This window comes from Oncorhynchus kisutch, linkage group LG4 (genome assembly GCF_002021735.2).
Source record: "Oncorhynchus kisutch isolate 150728-3 linkage group LG4, Okis_V2, whole genome shotgun sequence".
In the NCBI taxonomy this organism is placed as follows: domain Eukaryota; kingdom Metazoa; phylum Chordata; class Actinopteri; order Salmoniformes; family Salmonidae; genus Oncorhynchus; species Oncorhynchus kisutch.
The window spans coordinates 21,513,113-21,538,999 of record NC_034177.2 but is presented as its reverse complement, the minus strand read 5'-3'; the positions used below and the strand labels follow the sequence as shown (position 1 = coordinate 21,538,999).

The window sequence follows — 25,887 nt, the reverse complement described above, 5'->3', positions numbered from 1 at the left end:
TTAAGTCGCCTTGGGAGATGATTTGGTGATAGGAGAGAGGCCCTTCCATGACAGCTTGATGTTCTTCAGTCAACCATTCTCCAGTCCAAAGCTGTGTACACTGTCAAATGTGTGCTCTTATGTACTGTACACACGGAGGAGAAAAAATCTCAATGTAGATGACGGAGGATCCAATGCCATGTTCGTGTACTGAAGTAGGCTAGACACCTCCGAGGCTTCAGACGTTACACACCTGCCAGGTTCTTCCACAATCACGGATTGTGAAATTTAGAGTAACCGTTTGATACAGACATTTTTGTAAGAAGACCGGTTTTCTGGATGTTTCCTGGTCTGACAAAGAGGACTGTAGCTCTGTCACTTTCCAACGCAGATGTGGAAGGCTGATTTAGGCGGATGTGGTGGATTGAGACGCTGCCCATGCAAAAAAAAACTGATATCTCTCTCTTAAACTGACGGATTTGGATGTATATATGTTAATTAGATTGACGCACGGGTGACTCTTAAGGTGTCTTAAAAAAAAAAAATTGTAGAGAGTGCAGTTTATGGCGTAACTGGTTCACTGCTTTGCGCCACAGGAGCCATTTTGGATCCGATTATTCATGGTAGTTCGTGTACTGATGTTCCACCAGGAGGGAGCCATTTTGGATCTGATTATTCATGGTAGCTACTGTACTGATGTTCCACCAGGAGGGAGCCATTTTGGATCTGATTATTCATGACAGCTACTGTACTGATGTTCCACGGCTGACGTGAACCCTCTCATTAGGTTGGAGGGTTCACGGCAGCCGTGGAATCGTTGCCTTTAATCACACTGAGAGAAGAGTCCCCAAACTCTTTCTCTGTGCTCTTATGCTTTCCAAAGAAAAAAGGGCAGACATTGCTGCCTGGTAGAAGAGGTGCAATGTTTGCCCAATTAGATAACCGTGGAAGAGGTGGAGAGAGGGCAAGTGTTTTCTCTGATACAGCCAGCTATCGGCTAGATTTAAGTCTGAGTTGTGCTGGGCTAGACAGCGTTTCCAGGACTATCGATTATAATTTTGCAGTGGGTACACGACTCCCTGTGGGATCTCCTAGGCAACTGGACCGGTGCCAAGCTGCTGAGCATCTAACTGACTTAATGCAGGTAGGCCTATAAATCCCCATTCTAATCAAGTTTAGTTTTATTTACTTGCAAGGTGTTAAGTCACCTATGCCATGCCCCTCACGTTTCTGTTAATCAAGCCCTTTCACAGCAACCTAATGAATAGAGTATTGATGTCATATGATTTATATTGTAGCCTACCTTTAATGCAGCATCTTAATTGTATTTTTAATTAGCAGTCTATCTGTTTTCATGACTACAGAGACTGTCTATGTAGGCACAAGAAAACAGGTGCCATTTGGGGTCAATGGTTTGTCATAGGTTCTAGGAGACACTTGAAACAGGACAGTTATATGGTAGCAGTTTTACTCTACACTGAGCAAAAAATGATGGGTAGGAGTAAATAATACCAGACCCTATCATATTTAACACATTCATTTTCAAAAGCAGCTCATTTTTATGACTTCAAAGAACATGAAAACAGCAGAAGAAGACAAGTGCCATTTGGGTTCAGTGGTTCGTCATAGCTGATAGCAATTCTGCCCCAGGACCACCTTCAATTCTTTATTATGTTTTGTTACTAAGGGGAATTATGAGATAATGGGTGAGAAAAGGGAGAGCAATTATCATTAATTGGAGATTAATACCTATTCAAGTTTAATTTAAACATGCCTAAGCTCTTTAATAGGATTTAATGGATAATCCTGTACCTCTTTGAAAGAGTTGTATTTTCATTCACAAAAGCAATGTCATGTACAGTCATTGTAAACACTAATAACATATCAAATAAATCTATGGGAAAGTAAAACAGGCATGGTTGTCATTTTCTAGATGCCTCTGTCCACATAGCCAAATAAATATTTCATGGTTAATGTGTGGCAGGTTGGAAAACAGCCACGGAGCCAAAAGAAGATGAGTGGAGCTATTGACTTCAGAAACGACCCGCTGGAAAACCACATTGACCTGTCAGGGTTGGGAGAGGGAGGGAGGGAGGAGACCGCACCTACTGTACTTACCGCCCCCCAAAGAGAAGAAAAGAAAGATGAGGAAGGGAGGAGGCCCACCTGCTCCACTCAGCCTCTAAGATGATGCCAGGAGATCAAACCCCTCCCTCCCTCATCCTTCTTTTCTTCTCTTTGGGGGGCGGTAAGTACAGTAGGTGCGGTTGTCATATAGACCTGGCTTGTGACCCAGTTTCTCCCAGTGTTATTACCAGATAAGTTGGAAGATTAATGAATACCCTGAACAAAAGGCTCCTGCTCCCATCTCCACCTACAACAGGAAATAGAGGAGGAATAACTAGTGTTGCATGTCATCTTTTTCCCTGCACCAAAGACCTTTGTATCAGGGATGTTCTGTTAGTTCCAACAACCAACGGAGACATCTCATGCTTTTGGATAATGCTGATTTAAATTCACCTAGACACTGGTACAAATTTGCGAAATGGAAAGATAATTCCCAAACAGTAGGGAGGTAAACAATTTCATGGAAGCTCAGTGTATATTGTTTACAACACTGAGGGCCCCACGAAGGTAGAGCCGCTTGCCGCACACTGTTTTCACGGGGCTAGTTTGATTTGGATGGTATCTGCCAGTTAGCATCAAGACACTTAGTAGCCGTAGTGACCGTTTCTCCCTCCCTCCCTCCCTCCCTCCCTCCCTCCCTCCCTCCCTCCCTCCCTCCCTCCCTCCCTCCCTCCCTCCCTCCCTCCCTCCCTCCCTCCCTCCCTCTTTCTTTCTCTCTCTTTTTCTATCTCTTTTTCTCTTTCTATCTCTCTTTCTAGGCCACACATGGTGACAGAGTACATGGGTATCAGGAACGAGAGCTTCATGAAGATTGCAGCAGTAGGGACGTGGATGGGGGACTTTGTGACTGCATGGATGGTAAGATGGTACTACCCAGTAGTAGCCCAACACTGATTAGAATCAACTAGAATATCAGCACAAAGACAGTGGGATTAGGGTTTATACCCTTAGCACCTGGTCCCAGGCCAGATTAAACAGAAGTAACAGGAACAGAGCAACAGTGCGAGGTCACAGAAAACAGAGAGAAACATAGCGGCACAGCGAGGGGTGGAGTGGAGTAGAAGAGAGACAGTGTGGGGTGGAGTAGAGGAAAGGAGAGACAGCGAGGGATAGAGTGGGGGGAGAACCCCGCACTACCCCTGCCGACACCCTCGCGCCCCACAGTTTGGGAACCACTGGAGTAGAGGAGAGACAACTTGTCACGCTTCCTCAGCCACCATTATTATTCTACTGTACGAGAGGGAGGGAGAGAGAGAGAGAAAGGGAGAGAGAGAGCTGAATCCAGACATTTTTTCTTATTTTTATTTTTACAGTTGATTAATTCAACAAGGCACTTTCAAGACGACCTCTGTGTGTCTCCTCGACAGAGCAGATATTTTGAATGTGTCATCGGTAGATGAGTGAGCAGGAAATTGGTGTTTTTGTAACACTGCTCATAACAAAAATTATTAAATTATTTTCTCTACTAGGGCTGTGGTGGTCATGAAATATTATCAGCCGGTGATTGTCAAGCAAATAACTGCCAGTCTCACATCAATTGACCGGTAATTAACATAAACACATTTAGCATCTCCTGGCTTCCACGCCTAGCCTACAAGCCACTGACACAGACCTTTGGAACATCTACATTTTAAAAAGTCTAATAAATTCATTAAATATATCTTAGACCATCACAATAAATCCATTATTTATTTTAGACAGGTCTAAAGAAACATGATATGAAGAGAATGTAGTTATTTCCGAAGAACAGAATAGCATACTCTGAGTTTTCCTTATGTTAGGCCCTGCCATATGGCTTTGGGCTACAGTAGTTCATTTAGCAGACAAGATTCGCTTATAATTCTATTGCGTTATTTAATATTATTTTATAGTATGAAGAACACAATTGAACATAGCTAAATAAAATAGAAAGGATATTTTCTCCAAACGATTTCCGAGCGAGTGAGCACATGCGGCTATTCTGTGTTGAGCAGTTAACAAAGAAACAGGTCCTCCTATATGCTAAATTTAGTGTTATTTATGCAACATTAGTTGTGATACAAACGTTGGCTGCATGGCTGATTTGAAAAAAGTTGCATGAAAGGCATGAACTCTGCTTTGTTTCTTGTGCAGGCTGCACACACTCTCAGTCACAATTGGACAAGCACTTGATAATATTCTCACCAGGCCCCGAATGTCATGGCACCATCCCCCTTGTGTGGCCGTAATGCCCTTGGGCTGAATATAATAATTACAGCCTAATTCCCTTCTCATGGCTGCCAATCTCCATGCTCCAAGGCCCCTCTCTCGCTCACATGATCGGGTCCTTCTCACAGGCATCTCAGTTCCGAAGTAGGCTACAAGTGAAGACAGACACATCTGGGATGCAACTGCATGCGTCTTTCTTAACGAATTCTGAGGCGCATACTGTCCACCAACAAGATGAGTAGGCCTAATGAACAGCAAAAGCATTTCCTATGTCAATCTACAGTCATGGCCAAAAGTTCTGAGAATGACACAAATATTAATTTTCACAAAGTTTGCTGCTTCAGTGTCTTTAGATATTTTTGTCAGATGTTACTATGGAATACTGAAGTATAATTACAAGCATTTCATAAAGGCTTTTATTGACAATTACATGAAGTTGATGCAAAGAGTCAATATTTGCAGTGTTGACCCTTCTTTTTCAAGACCGCCCTGGCATGCTGTCAATTAACTTCTGGGCCACATCCTGACTGGTGGCAGCCCATTCTTGTATAATCAATGCTTGGAGTTTGTCAGAATTTGTGGGTTTTTGTTTGTCCACCCGCCTCTTTAGGATTAACCACAAGTTCTCAATGGGATTAAGGTTTGGGGAGTTTCCTGGCCATGGACCCAAAATATCGATGTTTTGTTCCCCGAGCCACTTAGTTATCACTTTTGCCTTTTGGCAAGGTGCTCCATCATGCTGGAAAAGGCATTGTTCATCACCAAACTGTTCCTGGATGGTTGGGAGAAGTTGCTTTCGGAGGATGTGTTGGTACCATTCTTTATTCATGGCTGTGTTCTTTGGAAAAATTGTGAGTGAGCCCACTCACATGGCTGAGAAGCAACCCTACACATGAATGGTCTCAGGATGCTTTGCTGTTGGCATGACACAGGACTGATGGTAGTACTCACCTTGTCTTCTCCAGACAAACTTTTTTCCGTATGCCCCAAACAATCGGAAAGGGGATTCATCAGAGAAAATGACTACCCCAGTCCTCAACAGTCCAATCCCTGTACCTTTTGCAGAATATCAGTCTGTCCCTGATGTTTTTCCTGGAGAGAAGTGGCTTCTTTGCTGCCCTTCTTGACACCAGGCCATCCTCCAAAATTATTCGCATCACTGTGTGTGCAAGCTCTGTACTGGTGGTCCCCCGATCCTGCAGCTGAATCTGCTTTAGGAGATGGTCCTGGCGCTTGCTGGACTTTCTTGGGCGCCCTGAAGCCGCCTTCACAACAATTTAACCGCTCTCCTTGAAGTTCTTGATGATCCGATAAATGGTTGATTTAGGTGCAATCTTACTGGCAGCAATATCCTTGCCTGTGAAGCCCTTTTTGTGCAAAGCAATGATGACGGCACGTGTTTCCTTGCAGGTAACCATGTTTGACAGAGGAAGAACAACGATTCCAAGCACCACCCTCCTTTTCAAGCTTCCAGTCTGTTATTCAAACTCAATCAGCATGACAGAGTGATCTCCAGCCTTGTCCTCGTCAACACTCACACCTGTGTTAACGAGAGAATCACTGACAGGATGTCAGCTGGTTCTTTTGTGGCAGGGCTGAAATGCAGTGGAAATATTTTTGGGGGATTCATTTCATTTGCATGGCAAAGAGGGACTTTGCAATTAATTGCAATTCATCTGATCACTCTTCATATCATTCTGGAGTATATGCAAATTGTCATCATACAAACTGAGGAAGCAGACTTTGTGAAAATTAATATTTGTGTCATTCTCAAATCCCCATAGTACAAAAGTTAACCTATTCTATTGGTCAACTTGTCCTTCTGTGCGAGAAATAAATATTCCAAACAGTTGTGGGATGTGATAGATCCCAAATGAATCAAACCACTCATCAAAAATGCAACAGATCAGAACGTTTAGCTTAAAATGTTGATCAACTATTAAGCTATCTCTTCACATAATAAGCGCAGCAATGCTCACAAGGCAGTAACGTTGCAAAAAAGCCATGTGCTGTTTCTTGCCTTACTGCAAACACTGGGCATCATTCACAAGTGGTGTACAATGGCGTTGATAGAGCGGGCAGCTGTGCTTCTAGCCCCTAGGCAACTTTGCAGTATTTTTTTATGTGTTATATCTTACATTATTAGGCCAGAAATGTTTTTGTGTTATTACATACAGCTGAGACAAACTTTTGGATATCCGAGCGGCGGTACTCACCAGCGTTACCAGCATTACAACCAGGAATACAACTTTCCAGAATTGGATCCTTTGTTCTACCCCTAGGGCCTAGGGCAATTGATCTGATTCCAGAGGCTGACCCAAAACATCGCTGGCGGAGAAGAGTTACGTGGAGTTTTAGTCTGACTCAGGAGGCGCGCACACCACCCACCGCTTCCGAGTATATTACTCGCTAATGTTCAGTCTCTGGATAATAACGTTGACGAGCTGGGGGTGAGGATTTCCTTACAGAGGAGACATCAGAGATTGTAACATACTCTGTTTCACGGAAACATGGCTCTCGGGATTTACTGTCTGTGTACGTACAGCCAGTTGGGTTCTCAGTTCATTGTGCCGACAGGAATAAATATCTCTCCAGGAAGAAGGGCGGGGGTGTATGTTTCATGATTAGCTACTCATGGTGTGATTGTGATAACATACAGGAACTCAAGTCCTTTTGTTTACCCGACCTAGAATACCTCACAATCAAATGCCGACCCTATTACCTTCCAAGAGAATTCTCTTTGGTTATTGTCACAGCCATGTATATTCCCCCTCAAGCCGATACCACGACGGCCCTCAAAGAACTTCACTGGACTTTAACCCAACTGGAAACCACATATCCTGAGGCCACATTTATTGTAGCTGGGGATTTTAACAAAGCAAATTTGAGGAAAGTGCTATCGAAGTTCTATCAACACATCGACTGTAATACTCGCTCTGCTAAAACTCTCGACCACTATCACAACTTCCGGGATGCCTACAAGGCCCTCCCTTACCCTCCATTCGGGCAAATCTGATCATGACTCCATTTTGCTCCTCTCTTCCTCTAGGCAGAAACTCAAAAAGGAAGTACCTGTGCTAAAGACTATTCAACGCTGGTCTGACCAATCAGAATCCACGCTTCAAGATTGTTTTGATTACGCGGACTGGGATATGTTCCGGGTAGCCTCCGAGAATAACATTGACAAATACACTGATACGGTGACTGAGTTTATCAGGAAGATGTTGTAGGAGATGTTGTACCCACTGTGACTATTAAAACCTACCCTAACCAGAAACCGTGGATAGATGGCAGCATTCACGCAAAACTGAAAGTGCAAACCACAGCATTTAACCATGGCAAGGTGACTGGGAATATGGCAGACAATACAAACAGTGTAGTTATTCCCTCCGTAAAGCAATCAACGTCAAAAACCTTAATATAGAGACAAAGTGGAGTCGCAATTCAACGGCTCAGACATGAGACGTATGTTGCAGGGTCTACAGACAATCACGGACTACAAAAGGAAAACCAGCCTTGTCGCGGACACCTACGTCTTGCTTCCGGACAAGCTAAACACCTCCTTCGCACGATTTGAGGATAACACAGTGCCTACGACACGGTCCACTACCAAGAACTGTGGGATCTCCTCCTCCATGGCCGACGTGAGTAAGACATTTAGGCGTGTTAACCCTTGCAAAGCTGCCGGCCCAGACGGCATCCCTTGCCGTGTCCTCAGAGCATGGCAGACCAGCTGGCTGTTGTGTTTACGGACATATTCTATCTCTCCCTATCCCAGTCTGCTGTCCAAACATGCTTCAAAATGGCCACCATTGTTCCTGTACCCAAGAATGCAAAGGTAACTGAACTAAATTACTTTTGCCTCGTAGAACTCACTTCTGTCATCATGAAGTGCTTTGAGAGACTATTCAAGGGTCATATCATCTCTACCTTACCTGACACCCTAGACCCACTAGACCCACTTAAATTTGCTTGCCGCCCCAATAGATCCCCAGACGATGCAATTGCATCGCACTGCACACTGCCCTATCCCATCTGGACAAGAGGAATACCTATGTAAGAATGCTGTTCATTGACTATCGCTCAGAATTCAACACCATAGGACCGTCCAAACTCATCATTTGGCTCCCGAGTGGCGCAGTTGTCTAAGGCACTGCATCTCAGTGCAAGAGGCGTCACTGCAGTACCTGGTTTGTATCCAGGCTGCATGACATCCGGCTGTGATTGGGAGTCCCATAGGGCGGCGCACAATTGGCCCAGCGTCATCCGGGTTTGGCTGGGGTAGGCCGTCATTGTAAATAAGAATTTGTTCTTAACTGGCTTTCCTGGTTAAATAAAAATATTAAAATGTAAACAATTAAACTTGAGGCCCTGGGTCTGAACCCCGCCCTGTGCAACTGGGTCCTGGACTTCCTGACAGACCGCCCCCAGGTGGTGAATGTAGGAATCAATATCTCCACTTCTCTGATCTTTAACCTTTTCTAGGGCAGGCTCGACAACATTCCGCTGAAAAGGCAGCGTGCAACATATATATATATTTTTTTAAATATGTAACTTTCACACATTTCCAAGTCCAATACAGCAAATGAAAGATAAACATCTTGTTAATCTACCCATCGTGTCCGATTTCAAAAATGCTTTACAGCGAAAGCACAACATATGATTATGTTAGGTCAGTGTCGTCACAAAAACACACAGAGCCATTTTCTAGCCAAAGATAGGAGTCCCAAAAAGCAGAAATATAGATAAAATGAATCACTAACCTTTGATGATCTTCATCAGATGACACTCATTGGACATCATGTTACACAATACATGTATGTTTTGTTCGACAATGTGCATATTTATATCCAAAAATCTCAATTTACATTGGCGCGTTACGTGCAGTAATGTTTTGATTCCAAAACATCTGGGGATTTTTCAGAAATACTCATGATAAACATCGATAAAAGATGCAAGTGTTATTCACAGAATTAAAGATAGACTTTTCCTCTATGCAACCGCTATGTCAGATTTTTTTTAAACTTTACGGAAAAAGCATAATCTCAGAACGGTGCTCAGAACCCAAAACAGCCAGAGGAATATCCGCCATTTTGGCGTTAACAGAAGCTAGAAAAAACATTATAAATATTCACTTACCTTTGATGATCTTCATCAGAAGGCACTCCCAGGAATCCCAGTTCGACAATAAATGACTGATTTGTTCCATAAAGTTTCATAAAGCCCATCATTTAGCCACTTGTTGTTAGCGTGTTCAGCCCAGTAATCCATCTTCATGAGGCGCGAGCACTTCCTCCAGACAAAAACTCGAAATGTTCCGTTACAGTCCGTAGAAACAAGTCAAATGATGTATGCAATCAATATTTAGGATGTTTTTAACATAACTCATCAATAAGGTTCCAACCGGAGAATTTCATTGTCTGAAGAAAAGCATTGGAACGAGAGCAAACTCTGTCGGGAGCGCGCGCCATGAGACCGAGTCTCTCTGCCAGACCACTCACTCAAAGAGCTATTATGAGCCCCTCCGTTATAGTTGAATCCTCAAACCAGTTTCTAAAGATGGTGACATCTAGTGGAAGCCCTAGGAAGTGTATCCTCATTCATATCTCACTGGGATTTCAATAGGCACTGTTTTGAAAATCGATTTCTCACTTCCTGTTTGGATTTCTTCTCAGGTTTTTGCCTGCCATATGAGTTCTGTTATACTCACAGACCTCATTCAAACAGTTTTAGAAACTTCAGAGTGTTTTCCATCCAATACTAATAATACTATGCATATATTAGCATCTGGGACAGACTAGGAGGCAGTTCAGTCTGGGCACGCTATTCATCCAAAAGTGAAAATGCTGCGCCCTATCCCAAAAAGGTTAACACTGGGGCCCCATAATGGTGCGTGCTCAGCCCCCTCCTGTACTCCCTGTTCACCCATGACAGCATGGTCATGCACGCCTCCAACTCAGTCATCAAGTTTGCAGACGACAACAGTAGTAGGCTTAAACTTTGATTTGATTTGATACCAACCATGACGAGACAGACTACAAGGATGAGGTGAGGGCTCTGGGAGTGTGGTGTCGTGTCTTTATGACATGCTATTCTAGAAAATAATTGATCCGTAATTAATATTACCTGATTGAGTAATTACCTGAAATGTAATTAACTAGAGAGTCGGGCACCACTAAATAATATTTATAAAGCTGTTATCTTCCGAATAAACTCTTAAAGACCTAGTAATATTTTACATCAATAGCAGTCAATATTAACTGTCATCTTAATTCAGTCTCATCTGAAAGTTGTAAATTCTTGCTTATCTGCACAAACCCTGGCAAACAAGTTGAACCAGCAATACAAAATTGGGTTTAATGATTTATTTACTAAATACCTAACTAATCACACAGAATTACACATACACATAATTCAATCATAACTTGATTACAAATTACGTCATGAACAGATATGACAACTTGTTACACAAAAGAAAAGGGGCTGGGTTTGAGTGAAAGAGCGGGAAGACTGAGGAACAAAGGGCGAAGCTGTGCTATCGTAAATACAGTATCTTATGCATTCTAAATTACCGCCCATTTGGAAAAGGAAAATGCAATAAATATTTACTCTGAGCTACGCTTCAGTAGGTTAGTGGTAGATGGAAGGCCGTGTTGCCCAACCGAGTCCTTCGTCCTTTGAAGAATGTCTCTGCTGGAAATTGAATACGTTGTAGTATACTCTGTCTGTTCCTTCCTAACCCTCGTTTGCAGCAGCTGTTGCTAACTCAACGGCTAGGAGGTATGACTTCTGTAGTGAATAAGATTTCAAAGTTCATACCATTCGCAACCAAAGCTCACGCGGATGTTGGCTTCGTTCTGTAGTTATTATCTGAACCATTCTGACATCGGACCGTCGTCCTCACGTCCATCGGAACAGGAGGTTATATAATGTCGTCAAGGGCCTATATAGGAAGGGAGAGGAGGCCGTGTTTGAAAAGTTTTATAGCCCTTGTCCCTTCACAGGGGCAGGCCACTGATTGAGCAGAGCCCTATCTTATGAAAACCCAAAACTCACATTTTAGAAGCTAAAATCACATTTCATCCCATCACGAATAATTTCATATTCAAACATTTAAATTGAACAACAATTCCATGTGAAACCGATAACTCTGATGTGTAGACTTTCCACTGTAGAGTTTATGTCATCTTATCATTGATGAGAATGTCTCAGATGACAACCGAACTGACATCATATTCATTAAGTACCACTGCATATGTTCCATTGGTCGGATTACCAGAATATAGTTAATTTCCCCCCACCTTCTAATGTTCCCAGAATCTCTATGTTAACCAAGGGTTTTGCAAATGTAACCTCAGTAGGGTAGAGAGAGGAAAAAGGGGGGAAGAGGTATTTATGACTGTCATTAACCTATCCCCCAGGCCTACATCATGCCAGTGGTGTCAGGAAAACAACCTCTCACTCAATGTCAATAAAACAAAGGAGATGATAGTGGACTTCAGGAAACTGCAGAGGGAGCACCCCCCTATCCACATCAACGGGACAGCAGTGGAGTAGGTGGAAAGTTTTAAGTTCTTCGGCGTACACATCATTGACAAACTTCAATGGTCCACTCACACAGACAGTGTGGTGAAGAAGGTACAACAGCGCCTCTTCAACCTCAGGAACTGAAGAAATTTGTCTTATCACCTAAAACCCTCACAAACTTTTACAGATGCACAATCGAGAGCATCCTGTCATTCTGTATCACTGCTTGCTAAGGCAACTGTACCACCGCTTGCTAAGGCAACTGTACCGCCTGCAACCGCAGGGCTTTCCAGATTGTGGTGCGGTCTGTCCAACGCATCACCGGGGGCAAACTACCTGCCCTCCAGGACACCTACAGCACCCGATGTCACTGCCTTTTCACCCCGCTATCATCCAGAAGGCGAGGTCAGACTGAGAGGCTGAAAAACAGCTTCTATCTCAAGGCCATCAGACTGCTAAATAGCCTTCACTAGCACATAGAGGCTGCTGCCTATATACATAGACTTGAAATGACTGACCACTTTAATAAATGGAACACTAGTCACTTCTACATATCTTGCATTACCCATATCGTATGTATATACTGTATCCTATACTATTCTACTGTATCTTATTCTATGCCTCTCTGACATTGCTCGTCCATATATATTTATATTCTAATTCCATTCCTTTAACTAGATCTGTGTGTATATGTTGTGTTATTGTTACATATTACTTGTTAGATATTACTGCACTGTCAGAGCTAGAATCACAAGAATTTCGCTACACCTGCAAATAACATCTGCTAACCATGTGTATGTGACCAATAACATTTGATTTGATTTGAGCCTATAGAAATGTTGCGCAACATGATCTGATGGGTTTTCATGAAGTGTTTGATTATATTTTCAATTACATTTGCATTGATGTCAGAGTAATTAGAGGGACAATAGAGTGCTGAGTACCAGGCAGTTAGCAGGTTTGGTAGACTACTAATGACCATCAGCAGCATCAGAGCTCGGAGAAGCCGAGTTACCGTTTGGAATTTGACTCCGGTCATGACTCCGGTGTGGCGGTAAAATCGGTCACCATAACACCCCTATTCTCAACATAATCTTTCTCCACTCTCTCTGCCTGAAGATGTGGCCTGCTGACAAATAACCCTCGCCTCAATGAAGTCCCTTCTCCGAAAGTCTGGATTTGCATAGTTGGGTATAACAACCCTTTAAAATCTAAATTAATGTTGATCGAAAATAAATAAACCTAGATTACTTTTAATGATTGACTGCATAGCATAGGAAAATAAACAAAGCAATGCCATTTGAATTGATTATGCCATTCCATTGCGGCGTTCCATCGGCAGAATGGCAAATTCTAAACATCCATTTTAACACTGTATTCACAATGAAATAACACAAGCTCAATCCTGTACGAATGTGATTCTATGAATTAATTTTAGCCTCATTCAGAGATCGCTCAGAAATGAATGATTACTGGACTGACCATCTCAGTTTGATGTTAGTTTATTTCTCCCTCACACATGTCACGTGTTAAGTTACCCTGTTTCATTCCCAGGTCACTGACATGATGCTCCAGGACCAGCACTACCCAGACTGGGGCAAAGCTGCCAGAAGGTTCTGGAAACAAGGCAACCACAGGATCGTCCTCTTCTGGTATGTTCTATTCTCCAGTCTAATGCATTTACAGTATGCTGCCTCTGAGTACAATCAGTGTATGTGTACATGTGTGTGCACATGTGTGTATGCTGGGGATTATGAGTATGTGTGTGTGGGTGCTAGGGTTCATGAGTATGTGTGTGTGCATTAGTATGCATGTATTCATTCATGTATTGGTATTCAGACAAAGCCCTGTGCTCCTCGTGGGGTTACACACAGTAACACACAGTCAATAGCCCTGTTAATCTTTCACCTTTAATTAGAAGAACAGGAAGAGGAAATCAATAGACACAGCAAGGTCACGAGGCCAGCTATACCTCTGCCTTTACACACACACACACGCACTCACGTGCACGGACACACACACACTGCTGCCTTTACCTCACTGAGCCAGAGCAAGGTCTATGACCCACTCAAACTGTTACACTGTGCCCAATAATGCTTATTACAAAAGAGCAGTCAATGGTCGTTTTAGACCGTCCTGGTCTAAATCTATCTCACGGTCACCTGTGGTCCCAGAGGGCGTCACTCCACCAGGTCAGCATGAAAATCGTTCGCTACTGCCAGTCAAACATGACAGGTTGATGCCCTTATCTCAAATCAAAGTTTATTGGTTGCGTACACAGTTTAGCAGATGTTATAGCGGGTGCAGCAAAATTCTTGTGTTATTGGCTCCGAACAGTGCAGTAAGAATTTACACAAATAATCAAAAACAAGAAATCAAGAATGTCAAAACTAATCTAATTAACAACCCCAAAAATACTGTATCAGTAATCCAAATGCAATCTATGCGGATAAACGCAAAAATATATATGTACAGCAGTAGATATATTACAGTGAGTTGTGTCAACAATCCAGTATATAAATATGCAGTGTGTATAAACAGTGTAACAGAAATCCAATGTACAGTAGTATATTTATGTCCCTAATGGTGGTTATTGGACAAGACACTAGGGTCACTACTGGGATGGGGATATTTGAGCTTACAGTGCCTTGCGAAAGTATTCGGCCCCCTTGAACTTTGCGACCTTTTGCCACATTTCAGGCTTCAAACATAAAGATATAAAACTGTATTTTTTTGTGAAGAATCAACAACAAGTGGGACACAATCATGAAGTGGAACGACATTTATTGGATATTTCAAACTTTTTTAACAAATCAAAAACTGAAAAATTGGGGGTGCAAAATTATTCAGCCCCTTTACTTTCAGTGCAGCAAACTCTCTCCAGAAGTTCAGTGAGGATCTCTGAATGATCCAATGTTGACCTAAATGACTAATGATGATAAATACAATCCACCTGTGTGTAATCAAGTCTCCGTATAAATGCACCTGCACTGTGATAGTCTCAGAGGTCCGTTAAAAGCGCAGAGAGCATCATGAAGAACAAGGAACACACCAGGCAGGTCCGAGATACTGTTGTGAAGAAGTTTAAAGCCGGATTTGGATACAAAAAGATTTCCCAAGCTTTAAACATCCCAAGGAGCACTGTGCAAGCGATAATATTGAAATGGAAGGAGTATCAGACCACTGCAAATCTACCAAGACCTGGCCGTCCCTCTAAACTTTCAGCTCATACAAGGAGAAGACTGATCAGAGATGCAGCCAAGAGGCCCATGATCACTCTGGATGAACTGCAGAGATCTACAGCTGAGGTGGGAGACTCTGTCCATAGGACAAAAATCAGTCGTATATTGCACAAATCTGGCCTTTATGGAAGAGTGGCAAGAAGAAAGCCATTTCTTAAAGATATCCATAAAAAGTGTTGTTTAAAGTTTGCCTCAAGCCACCTGGGAGACACACCAAACATGTGGAAGAAGGTGCTCTGGTCAGATGAAACCAAAATTGAACTTTTTGGCAACAATGCAAAATGTTATGTTTGGCGTAAAAGCAACACAGCTCATCACCCTGAACACACCATCCCCACTGTCAAACATGGTGGTGGCAGCATCATGGTTTGGGCCTGCCTCCATCTTCCCTGTCCCTGTCCCTTCAGCAGGGACAGGGAAGATGGTTAAAATTGATGGGAAGATGGATGGAGCCAAATACAGGACCATTCTGGAAGAAAACCTGATGGAGTCTGCAAAAGACCTGAGACTGGGACGGAGATTTGTCTTCCAACAAGACAATGATCCAAAACATAAAGCAAAATCTACAATGGAATGGTTCAAAAATAAACATATCCAGGTGTTAGAATGGCCAAGTCAAAGTCCAGACCTGAATCCAATCAAGAATCTGTGGAAAGAACTGAAAACTGCTGTTCACAAATGCTCTCCATCCAACCTCACTGAGCTCGAGCTGTTTTGCAAGGAGGAATGGGAAAAAATTTCAGTCTCTCGATGTGCAAAACTGATAGAGACATACCCCAAGCGACTTACAGCTGTAATCGCAGCAAATGGTGGCGCTACAAAGTATTAACTTAAGGGGGCTGAATAATTTTGCACGCCCAATTTTTCAGTTTTTGATTTGTTAAAAAAGTTTGAAATATCCAATAAATGTCGTTCCACTTCATGATTGTGTCCCACTTGTTGTTGATTCTTCACAAAAAAATACAGTTTTATATCTTTATGTTTGAAGCCTGAAATGTGGCAAAAGGTCGCAAAGTTCAAGGGGGCCGAATACTTTCGCAAGGCACTGTATGTACAAACATCAACATGTGTTGGAGTAGTTTGGTATTATCTGAGCATTTTGACTTGTAAATTACCAATAAATGGAAGTTCAAAGTCACACTCTCCAATGCATTATGTTTCCCATATAATTGATTGTTCTTCTATTTTAGGATGCAGAATGTCGAGCTTTAGTCTCTGTGGCTCCTCTGGAAGTCTTTGTCTTATTAATGAATGCACCCAGTCTGACTGTCACAATCAATGTGTGCTCTCGGGAGAAAGAATGATTTGTAAATCTCAAATACTGGTTGAGAAAGTATGATTAATAAATATGTTGAGGAATGTATCTTGACATTATGCGGCAAAGAATGTGGGTAAATCACAAATGACAGTGCCAAAAATCAGTAATCTGGACTGGAGGGGAAAGAATCCACTTTAGATTTTTAAAATGCAAACTGTGTCTCACAACATTTGAAATATGATATGATGAACTTGGTGCAAGCTACCGGCAACGCAGCCAGTCACCATGGGGATGCAGCAACCCACACAACACCAGTTCAGTGTAATAATTACTGAATGACATTGAAACAAGTACAAAGAGGAGCCAAATATAGTTTGCTAAATCCAAAGTCCATAACACACAGATAAACATCAAATGATACCTAACAGAATTATTAACCATCATTAATATTTACATAAACCTATAATAACTTCCTGTTAATTATATTGTTGTTGTGTACTTTAGAGAAATGAGCAGAAGCCAAATGATTGCCGTCTGCCGTAACAAATGGACTACTAAAGTGGTAATTAGTAAATCTGTGGAGTGTCCCAGGTTATTACCAGGAAAGTAATGCAGTTTTACTTCCTGTCTCCTCCAGGACGGTCCTGATCACTCTGACATCGGTGGTTTTGTTGGTCATCAGCACTGACTGGATCAGCTGGGACAACCTGAACCGGGGATTTCTGCCCAGCGACGAGGTCTCCAGGGCCTTCCTGGTATCCTTCATCCTGGTCTTTGACCTGCTCATTGTCATGCAGGTAGGGGCTCCCCCATGGCCAATTAAAAACTAGGTGGACTCCTATACTCTCCCCCACTTTTTCCTCTATCTCTCCCCTTCCTCACCCCTCCCTCAGCCACAGGGGCGGCAGGTAGCCTAGTGGATAGAGCATTGGGCCAGTAACTGAAAGGTTGCTAGATCAAATCCCTGAGCTGACAAGGTTTCTGCCCCTGAACAAGGCAGTAACCTAGGCTGTAAATAACAATTTGTTCTTAACTGACTTGCCTAGTTAAATAAAGGTTAAATAAAAAAGGGACACTGTGGTACTTGGATGAGAGAGGGAGACATTTAATCAGTCTGAATCTGCATGTCTACAAACCCCTCTTCTTTACCCTTAATCCACCATCCACCCAGCTATCCAGCAATCAATCCCCCCATCCGGCCAGGCTTCAGGCAAGGAACTACACCCTTTCCTCCTCCGTGAACCCAGGCCTTCCTTAATGATGACTCATAAAATTTTATGTTTTCTTTCCTTTTTTCCACCCAATGTTCTACATCCCACAGGAGACTATACATCAATGAAGGATTTGTCAGTGGCATACTCATGAATATGCAAATGTTTTGTCTGTGTAGAAAATGCATAACAGTGTTTCAAAGAGAAGGCTTTCAACCCAGTAGCTCCAAGCTAAATGCAGACTGTTTGGTTTGTAACGCTAGCCGGATTTAGTTTGGCTTCTGCTAATGGTTAATTAACATACACTATATATGGATACCCCTTCAAATGAGTGGATTTGACTATTTCAGCCACACCCATTGCTGACAGGTGTATAAAACCAAGCACACAACCATGCAATGTCCATAGACAGTGTCAGTAGAATGGCCTGTACTGAAGAGCTCAGTGACTTTCAACGTGGCACCGTTATACTGTACTTATACTGGATGCCACCTTTCCAACAAGTCAGTTCATCAAATTTTTACCCTGCTAGAGCTGCCCTGGTCTACTGTAAGTGCTGTTATTGTGAAGTGGAACCATCTAGGAGCAACAACGGCTCAGACGTTAATTGGTAGGCCACATAAGCTCACAGAATGGGACTACCGAGTGTTGAAGTGCCTAGTGCGTAAAAATCGTCTGTCCTTGCTTGCAACACACACTACCGAGTTCCAAACTGCCTCTGGAAGCCACGTCAGCCCAATAACTGTTCGTCGGGAGCATCATGAAATGGGTTTTTATGGTCGAGCAGCCGCACAAGCCTAAGATCACCAGGCACAATGCCAAGCGTCGGCTGGAGTGGTGTAAAGCTTGCCGCCATTGGATTCTGGAGCAGTGGAAACACGTTCACTGGAGTGATGAATCACGCTTCACCATCTGGCAGTGAACACAACCTGCCCGAATGCGAAGTGTCAAATGTAAAGTTTGTTCCCCCATACACAAAGCGAGGTCCATACAGAAAATGTTTGTCGAGATCGGCGTGGAAGAACTTGACTGGCCTGCACAGAGCACTGACTTCAACCCCATCGAACATCTTTAGGATGAACACCTTTGGGACGAACCAGACCTAATTGCCCAACATCATCGCCCAACCTCACTAATGCTCTTGTGGCTGAATGGAAGTCCCCACAGCAATGTTCCAGCATCTAGTGGGAAGCCTTCCCAGAAGAGTGGAGGCTGTTATAGCAGCAAAGGGGGGACCAACTCCATATTATTGCCTATGATTTTGGAATGAGATGTTCGATGAGCTGGTGTCCACATACTTTTGGTAATGTAGTGTATTTCCACAGCTTTGTTGTTTTAAAGGATATGGAGTAGTCTAATCTGTAGTATCCCTTAAATATCTGTTTCTACATTATTCATTATTGAAACTACCTAGTAGCTGCTCATGGATAAGTGCACAACCTTATTGTGTCAATAATACCTCAGCCTACCTTATTCTGCACACTTGGCACCTGTTGTTACCACACTTTTATTATTAGCTAACACAAATGATTTATCTGTAGCACAATAACTGACAAAAAAGAACGAATCCGATATAATGTATTTTCAATGCTATTTCATTTGCCTCAGCTCTGCCATTCAATAGTTTTAAAGGATTTTATTACAAGATTACAACTTCTCACAACTTTTTACCATGCCTGCTTTTGTTTGCATAGGCCTCTTTGCTTTTCACCAGGGTCCCTTTCCATCTCAGAAACAGGCACCATCTTGGTCCTTTATGGCTCAGTTGATAGAGCATGTTGTCTGCAATGCCAGAGTTGTAGGTTTGATTCCTGGGGCCACCCATTTGTAAAATGTGTGCATGCATGACTGTAAGTGACTTTGGATTAAAGTGTCTGTTAAATGGCATGTATTATTATTATTCAAATCAAATCCAAGTTTATTTGTCACATGCGCCGAATACGACAGGTACCTTACATTCAGCATGCTGTCAGTTTCAGCTCTCATCTCCTGCCTCATGACTACAGCAGTCTCCATAGTATGACATCCCTATTTTGACTCCTTGGCCCCAGCCAGTACCCAACTACCCACCAATCACATCACCCCTGCATCTTTCAGACTTTGTTGTTTATGATTGCTAGCCTCCTCTCGTTTTCCGCTCTGTGTACAGCAAGCACGTTTACTACGGTTATTTATGATTTCAATCAGTCCCCGCCGGTAGTGCTCACATGGATCTGAGGCTGGCTGTCCATGCACTTTACTCTGGTAGTCAACAAACACTCCTCTACTCAGCCTCTATGTCACAGCCTTTGAAATGGCTTCATTCACCTTCATATGTATGTGTTCTGTCTGGTATAGTCTCAAAAATGTTGGGTTGTTTGGATGACCCAACTGCAGGGTGCAGGCATTGGGCCACTTAGTTGGGTTGTTTTCTAAAAAGAGCAAGGTTGAGTTGTTAGTGCTGGGTTATTGATGCTATGTTATTGAGATATGACCCAGCGGGTTAGATCAGAAGACTGGAGGTGTGGCTTAGTAGAGTTGTGGCTTTTAGATAGTTATATTTGGCCATTGTTTTCACATGGTAAGGTTGAAGGTTGAGTTCCTTAAAAGCCTATACAAAGGCCGATGACATCATGACTTCCCATCAAACCAACTCTTTGAATGTCCTACTCCTTGAAGTTTGCAGTTGTCTAACCACTATTTTTCTCAAAACATATGTTTTTACCTTTTAGTGTGTGTACTGTATTTATACTTGAGATAAAGCCTTTCAACAAGAAAAGTAAAAAACATGACGAACAGGAATGACATTTACTCTCACGGATGGCCAAAAATAACTGTCGGAAGTCACACCCCTAATAAGTCACAGCTCCTGAAAAGAATCTGAGGATTACGTTAAAAAAGACCCAGCTGCTGGGTCAACCCAGCATGAAAAGGAATAAAACCCAACTGATGGTTAAATTAACCCATGTTTGGGTTATCCCAACACTTAACAATACATTAATTGCACTATAACGGCGACAAGCGATGCCCAGAAACTGTTAGGGCTGACATAAAGATGTCCCAACAGCACAATGGAGTGAATTCTTACCACCGCTACACCTGGCTATCAGCAGAGCCTTGTCTGGCAGTGAAACAATTCATTCAGCCTTGTTTACTGCCTTACTGCCTCTTTTTTTTAAACAAAGCTGATATGGCTGACCATATCTGCCTGGCAAATTACATCATATAAGACATTTTTGGACTCACCTTGTTGTGCGCGGCGGTCCTTCAATGGCAAATTTTGTCATCAAAGAAAAATATTTTCAATTCCAAGTTGAATGTCTGTTCAAAACATATTTTTTCAGTCTGACTTCCCAGTTGCAATGCTGGCGGATAGCCACTGTCACCGATTCCTTCCAAACAACTCCAACTTGTTGTGTAATGTTTATGTCCAATGGCCGATGAGCACCAATACGTTTTATCAATAATTTCTCTTCATTATTTATCTTCATAAGACAAGGATTACAAATATTGTCTACTTGATTTATGATGATGACTGCTAACTAAGATTTTGAAAGTAAGATGTTGTCCAATCAAAGCTACTGTAGATATCACGTGATTAGACGTAATTTTATCTGTGGCCAATGACATTGAGCCTTCTTGGAAGGGCACTTCTAATGCAACTCTATGGCAACACCCAAAGGGCTCACATTCTTGATGTCTACCTTTACTAAAGGCGGGTGACGTAGTGTCCCCATGAGTGACAGAACATTGAACACAGCCAATGTGTGAGTGTCTCTTCCAAAGAATCAATTGTGACCTAGCAAGTTGTAATTGTTTTGTGTGCTTTTGTGCGTGTGCATGCATGTGTGCGTGTGTGCACTGTTAACTACAGTATGTCCTAGAGACTCATTATTTGTTGTGAGGGGGGCACATGACTTAAATGTCAAGCTTATTAGTATCAGGAAACGAAGTACAGTTGAGTAGGTGGAAGGTCTAATTAATATCAAGGGGGAAATTCCTTCTCATATTTTTCCATATGAACATTCATACATATGGATTCTTCATTCACCCTAACATTTTAAAATGTATAGAATTGAATAGCATTAGAAATGGTTAGGTACGTAACTAGACTGTTAGAATCTGAGGAAAATGCAGCTATTCATAAAAAGATAGAAAGATCTCAGTGTGCTTTTGTTGTCTAAAATGTACAGTATGTCCCTCTATCTGTTCAACACACATCACATTCTTCCCAGACATTTTCACCTTTTTATTTCAGACGATGTTCCGGGATCTTATATCTATACGATATTGAGTCTGTATTGACTATTCCAAAGCAAAGACTGAGACACAGAGGGCAACCTATAGATGTCTGTGAGTGATTCCTGAGGTGTTTTGACATGAGAAAACCTCAATGCACACAGGCACGATACAAGGCCATGTAAACACACACTGTGCACTGCAGCTCACAGTTAGGCATTTGACCCCTGTGGAACTTACCCATCAATGGACAACAATGAATCCCTAGTTAGTATCATTTTATATATTAAAATAAATCCCTGCTACACACGCACCATTAGACTTTGGAGCCGGTGTATTGTTCAGATTCTTCTTTTGTCTTTACTTTTATTCTAGGTGTTACATGATGTGTGTTGTTTACTTCAGTAAAAGCTTTCACTATCAGTAAATGATTTTGAAGGCCTGATGTATTTTGTATTTGCATTGTTTGATCATATGTTTGATGTCATTAGGATTGGGATTTTCCTCAGTTCATGGGCGACCTGGATATGAACCTGCCTGGCATGTCCACCACTCAGCTCAAGTTCAAACTTCCTGTCTGCAAGAGCATCTTCAAAGAGGAATACCACATCCATATCACAGGTACATATATTAGCAAGCATATTATATAAGTAAACATACTATCCCAATTGATTTAGGTGGTATAGAGGGTTACCACTATTACTTCAATATTTTCACATTCCATCTGACTAGCTGTGTTTTGATGGTTGCACCATGACACTGGCCTAAGATGAATACAGATCAGATATACCTGTTCTGACATGTCTTCTTCATCCTACCAGTGTTGCTTGTTTCTGCCCCCCCCCTCACCTAGCATCCCTGGGGTGTCAGACAGAAAGGTGCAATGTGTATAAGCATATGAGAGTTAACTCTTCCATTTAAACAATCACCCAGGTTTCATTCTGTTCCACAGCATTCCCCAAGTATTGATATTATTAAATGTGTTGCACTTGTTTTCTTTCATTGGAAGTAATTTGGTAAACTCATGTGGGGCGACAGGTTGCCTAGAGGTTAAGAGCATTGGACCGGTAACTGAAAGGTCACTGGTTCAAGTCTCTAAGCTGACTAGGTGAAATATCTGTGGATGTGCCCTTGAGCAAGGCACTTAACCCTAATTGTTCCTGTAAATCGCTCTGGATTAGAGCATCTGCTAAAGTGTAAATGTGACAACCATTAAGGGGGAGAGAAACTAATGTTCCCATGCTAGATGTTAAAATGTTCAAACGCTCCCTGATTTGCACTTGGTTGTTAACCCTAATGCATCGCACATCCATTTAGCATTATGTTAATATTCTTGATTGATACGTGATTGCTTTGACTAAAAGCTTGTTAACGGTGGTGCGTCTCAGGAAAGGGAAGGAATTGTGTCAGATGTACAGATGAAGCTATGAAGATCAGTAAACCTGGAGAGATTGCTACCATTAATATTATGACCTCATTTCATTAAGTGTCAATGTTGGACCTGATACCTGCAAATATATTATCATATGCCTTAACACACTGTCTGCCTGTCTGTCTGTCTGTCTGTCTTTTGTCAATTGATTACGTCTGTCTTTTGTCAATTGATTACCTTAAATTAATTTGATTCATAAAAGCTTTAGTACAGAAATCAGTGAATTAAAGAGCATGTCAACGTCAGCTTGGGCACAATAAATACTTTAAAACTGGATTTTGACATCTAGAAATTACCCTAACTGCCCTCCATATTGTTTGTCCCTGCAGGTAAGTGGTTCAACTACGGCATCATTTTCCTGGTGTTAATCCTGGACCTGAACATGTGGAAGAACCAGATCTTCTACAAGCCCTACGAGTACGGCCAGTACGTTGGTCCAGGGGAGAAGATCTTCACTGTGGAGGAGCCCAACACACTGGGCGACTTCAACCGCAGCACGCTCACCTACAAGTGGCGCTCCAGCCATGTGGACCCGCTGACCAACTGCTCGTATGTCCATCGGGACATGTTCCTGCATAGCCGCTACGTGGGTGCCAGCCTGGAAGTCAAGTGCCTGGCCTTCATCCCCAGCCTGGCTGCCTTTGTCCTCTTCGGCTTCTTCATCTGGCTGCTGGGACGTTTTCAGGACAGCGAGACCTTCCCGGAGGGCCAAGTGGACAAGACGTACGAGAGGATCAAGAGGAAGTCTCCGTCTGAGTATAGTAAGGACATGGGACTCACGCCAGAGGAGGTGCACATCTCTATGAGCGAGGCGCTCAAATGTTCCGGAACCCCCATGCTGCTATCGGTGGACGGGCATCATTTTGCTCTGCACTCTGCCACCTCCACCAACTCCACTTCGCCTGTTTCCATGGAGACCCAGGAGACGCATCCCAGCATTGTCATCGAAGGCACGGAGCCAAGAGAGCCGGCGGTTTCCTTTGATGTCGGCAAACTGTCACCGCCCTGACCTTACTGCCCTGAGGGGAAGTACTGCTATGCTTCTACTGACAGACACACAGCCTGGAGGGAGGAGTGGAGACACAGGAGAGAGATCAAACTGAAACTCAATTTCAGTATAGATCTTTTTCAGTCTGGGTAGATTTTGAACCCAACACTGATTATTCCTGGAGCAGGAGTATGTAGCTACAATGGCCACTTTGTTTTGCTACTGTGATATCCCTGATGGCATTTTATTATTATTATTTATTTGAATTGTAAAACCTCTAAGCTGACACCAACACAATGACAAACAGCTTATTTTAACCTCCCTCACTGTAAAGTTCTATTGTCAACATGGTGCTCTCGCTAGATTTGACGTTTTTACAATCTCAAGATGTTTTCTCTTTTATCGTGACATATTTTGGTGCCTATGTGGGGAACTATTTCTACAGTCGATGTATGACACAATGGTCATGGCTAGTTTATATTGTACAACTTGAGTATTACAGTTGAAGAGGTGCCTTGATAAACCCACGCCCACTAAAGGACAGCAACATAGTCTATACCATAGGCAGCAAAACAGAACATGTCTGATAATGTGTGTCTGTCTTGTTTATTTCAATGTTCCACTTCACAATGTTGGACAATGTTTACCCTTTCAGACTTTATCACAGGTTTTTGAATTCATTTGCTATCTTGATAATTCTTACATATCCCATCTTCACGTGCCTCTTCTCTTGTCGTCATAGAAATGACTAGATTGCTAAACATCGTTACGATGATGATAATACTATGACCACCTCTTCATTTTCTGGTTGTATTATCAAATGCAAGATAAAAGGCATAAGCTATTTTCAAATAACGTTAAAAAGTCACATCATGATCGCTTATCTGGTCAAAATACTCAGATGTAATGCCAATTAGGTCAGAAAGGTAATTTGCCCTTGGCAGGGTAAATGTGGTTTTGTTATAGAAGGAGAGAGAAGAACACCAAATCTAACTGATACACCTTACCCATATCATATCCCCCAGCAGTATATGTACCACAAGTACGACCTTGGTTTGAAGCCAGTATTGGGGTACGGATTGGTTTGAGAGAACACATAGAGAATGTGACCTCTTACAGCTGACAAGCAAAAGAGAGTGGAAGTTTTTAGTATTTATGAGAGTTATGAGCGTTATTATATCACATACGTTAAGTGTGCAACTACTGTATACCAATGCTCTGTTATTTAAGTGTTTTCTAACAAAGTGTTGTGCATCTGAGTTTGTGGGCACGTGCGTGTGTATGTGTCAGAGACAGCGAGAGCTGACAATTCTGTGAAGAGGTCAATGTAGTTCATGTAAGTGGCGTATGGTCCTTGGTTCAGTGATCCCCCTTCTACACTTTACAGGTCAGAGTCCTCATTACAGCTCAACTTATTTCATTTTGGAGATACGGCTTCGCAACAAGGCAACAAATTGCTAAACGTATGGGGCAATGGCTAAATGAGTGTGTTTATCTCACTAGAAGTGATCTAGTGATATGTTTGTAAAATATTGTGCTTTGGTTGGAACTGAATGTTCCCCCTGCTGTTATACATGGTATTGTGTTGCATAACTGACAGCTATTTTGCATTCTTGTGTGTGTGGTTTTTAAACAAAGGATATCTCTTTTTAACATGTTGACGCAATAAATGTCTGCAGAGTAATGGTATCAATAAAATGTACACATTTTGCTACATA

At 42.3% G+C, this 25,887-nt stretch overlaps 1 protein-coding gene across 1 annotated transcript in view; it reads left to right on the top strand.

Annotated features, from left to right (window-relative positions):
* Positions 1-25,887, top strand: part of LOC109888626 (transmembrane protein 117) — a 90,873-nt gene extending 64,986 nt beyond the window's left edge. The window contains exons 4-8 of the mRNA XM_020479786.2: positions 2,865-2,964; positions 13,375-13,472; positions 16,958-17,117; positions 22,241-22,370; positions 23,511-25,887. Of these exons, the coding sequence (XP_020335375.2) occupies positions 2,865-2,964; positions 13,375-13,472; positions 16,958-17,117; positions 22,241-22,370; positions 23,511-24,190 (1,168 nt within the window). The 3' untranslated portion in view covers positions 24,191-25,887. The remainder of the gene's footprint in view (positions 1-2,864; positions 2,965-13,374; positions 13,473-16,957; positions 17,118-22,240; positions 22,371-23,510) is intronic.